The 6000-nt window shown below is 48.5% G+C and overlaps 1 protein-coding gene across 1 annotated transcript in view; it reads left to right on the plus strand.

Moving 5' to 3' along the window:
• LOC308457811 (store-operated calcium entry regulator STIMATE-like) overlaps nt 1-4405 on the plus strand; it is a gene marked incomplete at its 5' end in the record, with an annotated part of 41175 nt that extends 36770 nt beyond the window's left edge. Inside the window, one exon of the mRNA XM_080971982.1 lies at nt 3713-4405. Coding sequence (XP_080828108.1) covers nt 3713-3829 — 117 coding nt within the window. The 3' untranslated portion in view covers nt 3830-4405. The remainder of the gene's footprint in view (nt 1-3712) is intronic.
• Nucleotides 4406-6000: the final 1595 nt, after the last annotated feature.

Below are 6000 nucleotides of genomic sequence, written 5' to 3' on the forward strand. Positions count from 1 at the left end.
CAATCAGACTGCTGCATTCTGAATCCTATTGTTCTAGGACCAATCAGACTGCTGCATTCTGAATCCTATTGTTCTAGGACCAATCAGACTGCTGCCTTTTGGATTCTATTCAACTCCCAACATCAGGGATGATGGGAGTTGTAGTCCAACAACATCTGGGGACCCACAGGTTGAGAACCACTGCAAAACAGTTTAAAACAAACATCAGCCGCAGAAATTTTAGATATAGCAGCGTGCAAGTGGGCCCTCTGGAACGTGAAGGATTGGTTGAGGTCGATCTTAATCATAGTTCTTTGCTCACTCAGCTGAAAATACTTGGAACAGACTTCCCTTCAGTTTTTCCTCCTGCTCCTCAAAGAGATGTAGAGACTTTTATTTTATTTTTTTACCTGGACTCTTGGCTTCACTTCTGGTCAAGTACCTCAAAAGCTTTATCCGCATTGATCAGGTCTGGCTGCAAGCAGGCGCCAAGAGCTATCCACCCCACTTAGATTTCAGGTCCTATCTTTGAAATAAAGCTCTCCATTCTTCGCAGTGCGGAGTGCGGCAGAGGGGGCAAAGTATACAGCTCCTGCACGGCTTGAATAGGGGCAGACCAAATATTCATGCAGTCCTTTGCTTTCCTTCGCAAGGAAATAAATGCCAGGCTTGCTGCCCATTCTGGAAGGAGAAATGCGCAAAACCTGCCTAGAAATCGTACCTTTAGAAACTCGAGTATAATAATAATAATAAGAAATTTGGTGGGTTTTTTGCCCCCAGCTGTCTCAAGAGACAATAGAGTATGTCTCCACAGGTGAAGACAAACCACCGTGTTAGCAGCCCTGAGGTGATCTTCCCGGGACACCAAGGGTCATCTAGTCCTACCCCCTGCAATGCCAGAATCTCAACACTCAGTCCCCCACCCAGTTTCAAACCACCCTAGACTCTGCTTAGCTTTGTAAATGTGCAAGCCCTTTTATTGCTGCGCCACTAGGAGGACAGGAGTATTATATTGCTTTAAATCAGCCTTTCTCAACTTGTGGGTCCCCAGATGTTGTTGAACTACAACTCCCATCACCCCTAGCTAGCAAGGCCAGAGCTCAGGGATGATGGGAGTTGCAGTCCAACAACATCTGGGGACCCACAGGTTGAGAACCACTGCGTCACGTCTTTCCCCCAGAGGATCCTGGGAGCTGTAGCTTGATAAGGGTGCCGAGACCCCATTTCCCCTCACAGTGCTCCATTTCCCAGAATTCCTTGGGAAAGAGGGACTGACTGACTGGCTTAACAAGACTTAGGACAGACAGAAGGGGGGAGCAATTATTCACACAGCATATAGTTGAACAGTGGAACTCACTCCCAAGAGATGCCCACCAACTTGGACGGCTTTAAAGAGGATTAGGCAAATTCATCACAGGGATGCGGGTGGCACTGTGGGTTAAACCACAGAGCCTAGGACTTGCCGATCAGAAGGTCGGCGGTTCGAATCCCCGCGACGAGGTGAGCTCCTGTTGCTCGGTCCCAGCTCCTGCCCACCTAGCAGTTCGAAAGCACGTCAAAGTGCAAGTAGCTAAAATAGCTACTGCTTCAGCAGGAAGGTAAATGGCATTTCTGTGCGCTGCTCTGGTTCGCCAGAAGTGGCTTAATTATTCTGGCCACATGACCCGGAAGCCGTACGCCGGCTCCCTCAGCCAGTAAAGTGAGATGAGCACTGCAACCCCAGAGTCGGTCACGACTGGACCTAATGGTCAGGGGTCCCTTTACCTTTATCTTTTGGCAAATTCATGGCTACATTTTGTATTCACTGTCAGCTCTGAATGCCAATTGCTGGAAATTGCAAGCCAGGAGCGAACTATTAAGCTCAGATCCTGCTTCCATTCTTCCCCTTAGAGCAGGCGTAGGCAACCTAAGGCCCGGGGGCCGCATCCGGCCCAATCACCTTCTCAATCCGGCCTGTGGACGGTCTGGGAATCTGTGTGTTTTTACATGAGTAGAATGTGTCCTTTTATCTAAAATGCATCTCTGGGTTATTTGTGGGGCCTGTCTGGTGTTTTTGCACGAGTAGAATGTGTGCTTTTATTTAAAATGTGGCTCTGGGTTATTTGTGGGGCATAGGAATTTGTTCATTTCCACCCCCAAAAAAATGTAGTCGGCCCCTCACAAGGTCTGAGGGACAGTGGACCGGCCCCTGCTGAAAAAGTTTGCTGACCCCTGCCTTAGAGTGTCTGCTTGGCCACTGTGAGAAATCGGTAGCTCACTGGCCTGATCCTGCAAGTCTTTTTTCCCCCTTACGACTTTAGGCACTACATACTGTGGTGTTTGCCATCCTCTCCCACTTCCTCCTTAAATGGGAGGATGTTCACTGTGTTTGGATTTCCCCTTTAGCTTTCTGGTCATCACAGGGGCTGCCTCCTCCCCACCCCCACCCTCGGCCTTCCTGCCCATTGCAGCCTTAACAGTAACTAAAACACGGGCAGTTCCTACTGTTCCGTTTTCTGCAAATGAACGTGCAACTTTGGGAGGTAGACAAGAAAGGAACAAACAGTCATTTGTGCTGGAGCCAAGAAGAGCTGTTGGTACATTGTTAACTACCCTGTTTTTCCGGGGGTGAGCTTTCAAGGCACTCTGCTGAATGTTTGCATTACGTTCTCTAAACAGTCCTATGCACCTTGCGAGTAACCCCTGTTGAACTCAATGGGACTTGCTTCTGAATAGACGTGTATAGGATTGTACGGTGGTTAAATAAATTGGGGCAATGCAGGGAATGCCATGAAGCTGAATCTTTCTGCAACAGCGTCAGAATTACAGAACAATCCATCCGTTTTTGATGGCCATGGGTTGGTCAGTGTGGTGATCAAATTTGCTCGGCATGTGTTTTAATTTGTTTTAAGCTTACTGTTAAGGGACGCGGGTGGCGCTGTGGGTTAAACCACAGAGCCTAGGACTTGCCGATCAGAAGGTCGGCGGTTCGAATCCCTGCGACAGGGTGAGCTTCCGTTGCTCGGTCCCTGCCCCTGCCAACCTAGCAGTTCGAAAGCACGTCAAAGTGCAAGTAGATAAATAGGTACCGCTCTGGCGGGCAGGTAAACGGTGTTTCCGTGCGCTGCTCTGGTTCACCAGAAGTGGCTTAGTCATGCTGGCCACATGACCCGGAAGCTGTACGCCGGCTCCCTCAGCCAGTAAAGCGAGATGAGCGCCACAACCCCAGAGTCGGCCACGACTGGACCTAATGGTCAGAGGTCCCTTTGCCTTTACCTTTACTAAGCTTACTGTTATATTTTAAATGCCTGTTTTTAACAGTCTCTTATTATTTTAATGGGGTTTTTTTTGTTAGTCGCTTAAAGGTTTTATTATAACAAACGGTAGGTAAATAAAAAAATTTTTTGAATATTTTAAAGTTTTTAATCTGATCTGTGTAGGTAGGGTTTAATCTATAGGATTTCCTTTTCCCAAAATTGTCCCACAAGGCAGCGAGTATGGATTGTACCTCAGGTTTTAGTCCCGAAGCCTTTCTCACAAATGAGTGTGGCTGCAACAGTTTAGGATCAGAGTCGTCCTTCTCCTAGATGGGCTACATTACACAAATATTAAAAATATGAAGCCTTAATTAAGATACACAATAAAACAACCCCATTGAAACATTTAAATACAAATTTCCCTGGTTTAAAAGTGGCACTGTATAAATAAAATAAGAATTAAGTTGGCATCTTGGTTTTCTGCTTTGGTTTTGCAGGTGCTGCTGTGTCCGGCTGTGGATTTTGACCATCCTGCAAGCGACCAGGAACAGTCAGGGTCTTTCCTCAGAGTGAATCCGACGACAAGACCATTGGACCACCCGGTTTCAGTTTAAATGGGGATTGCGAGCTGAGCCGAAAGGTGGGGACAGTGGCAACTGAGAGACCTGCAATAAGGATGCTTCTTCACAAATGATGCACCCATCTTTGGTTTTCCGGAAAAGTGGAGCGTCTGTGGCAATTATGCATTTAAATAAGGACCACAAGGTGGCGCCATCCCATTGCATCCAAATGTGATAATGCGCATGGGATTCTCCATCATTCTTGGCCTTTTCTTGGTAGTGTGGTGTCGGGTATTTGATTGACAGAAGATTACATTGTTGGTTGCATTTTGTTCTCCTGAGCTGTGCTCACACAGATGAGACAGCGTGGGTTTACTTAATTCTGGCTGGCCAGCTGGTGGCAGATTTTGTTTGCGTCTGAATGGTAACACTGCATCCTTGAAAGAATCAAGATTGTATGTCTGGAGTGACTCTTCTGGCACGCAAACTGCACAGATCACTTGTAAAAAAAAAAACAGGTTGCAAAACTCTATTTTGAAAACAGAAAGCCTGAGGACTAATCTCGACTCAACTGTTGTTGCTTTTTTACGCTTTTATTATAAGAAGTGTAATAAATGTTTGATATTTAAACTTTCCTCGTATTTGGAAGCCATGCTTGTCCTTTGAATCGTCTCTTGAGGGGAGTCTATTCTGAGTGTTTAGTTGCTGATTATTCAAGCTAGATAGTTTCTGAGTGGAAACTGTTCCATAACCGGTAAACCTCAGGAGAAGCTTTTTCTTCATGTTGGGGTCTGTACCCAAAATCCACCCATTCCCAATGTCAGGATGGCTTTAGAATCTCGGTAATAAGAGGGCGACATCATCTAGCTTTCCATGCCAGGTACCTGTCAGGGGCTGGCTGGATGCTGATAAGTACCGTATTTTTCGCTCTATAAGACACACTTTTTTCCTCCTAAAAAGTAAGGGGAAATGTCTGTGCGTCTTATGGAGCAAATGCGTGGTCCCTGGAGCCGAATTGCCCAGGGGCGAAAAGCAGATCATGCCTTTTTTTTTTTTTTAGAAAGAAGGAAGGGGGTGTTGAAACAAAACCGCTGAGCAGCTGATCGGCAAGCGATTGGGAGGGATAAGGGACTCTAGAGATAAAGGAGGCTGCCTGGGAGAGGGGAGGTAAAAGTACATTTGGGTCACCCCAAATTCATCATCAGACCACATAGCATGTCCATGGCTATAGCCTGCATCAAAAAACCACACATCCACTGTTTCATGGGGCCGCAATGGCACGGATCCACATGGATTCTCAGGATTTTTGCATTGGGCTACCCGCAACTCACCGTCAAATCATATATCATGTGTGATGGCCTGGGAATCCGATTCAGAGGCTGAACCGGAGGAATCCCAGCCTGCACAGGAGTCCCCGCCTCCAGGGCTGGCTGAACTGGGGCAGGGCCTTGATTCTGAAGCACCTGCACCTGTGCCGGATCCTCAGGAGCAGGCACCAGGTGAATCCACTCTGGCTCCGGAGGTGGTTGAGGACTCAGTGCCTTCAGGGGAGGCTGAGGTTGCCTCTGGGTCCAGTAACCCTTCAGCCTCTCCTGAACTGCAGAGGCTCAGGGCAGAGAGGCGGAGGGAACTGGTTTCTCCCAGGAGGAGTGCTCACCTTAAGGCCAGGAGAGGCGGGTCTCCTGGGGGCCGGAACCGCCCCTGGCCTCAGAGAAGATAAAGGCCAGTCGGCCTGGTCCCAGGTTGCGGGAGCAACGTCGTTGAAGAGCTGTTTCAGCCAGCACCCAGTCCGGTTCCCCCAGAGTTCCTGTCCTTGCCCGGCTCCTCGCTGTGGACCCCGCTTCGCCCGTGGAGGACTGTCTGCCGACCCTCGACTCAGGTCCTGGACCTCGCCCCACGGTAACCTCCCCCCTGGACCAGCACATCATGTCTGTGGCCACAGCATGAACCACAAAAATCATACATCCACAGTTTCGTTCAGAATATTTTTTTTCTTGTTTTCCTCCTCTAAAAACTAGGTGCGTCTTATGGTCAGGTGCGTCTTATGGAGCAAAAAATATGGTAGATACTGGGGGAAGAAGGGATGGAGTCTGACTTGGGAGAGGGGGCTAGTGATTTGTGGGGAGCTGTACCGGTCAGGAGGCAAGAGTCGGAATCAGGGGAAGCTTCAGAGCTGGAGGGTGGACCACAGGATGGGTTGGAGGGTGGAGCAGAGGGAGGGAGGC

Source organism: Podarcis pityusensis, assembly GCF_964106645.2.
Source record: "Podarcis pityusensis genome assembly, chromosome: 10".
Taxonomy (NCBI): Eukaryota; Metazoa; Chordata; class Lepidosauria; order Squamata; family Lacertidae; genus Podarcis; species Podarcis pityusensis.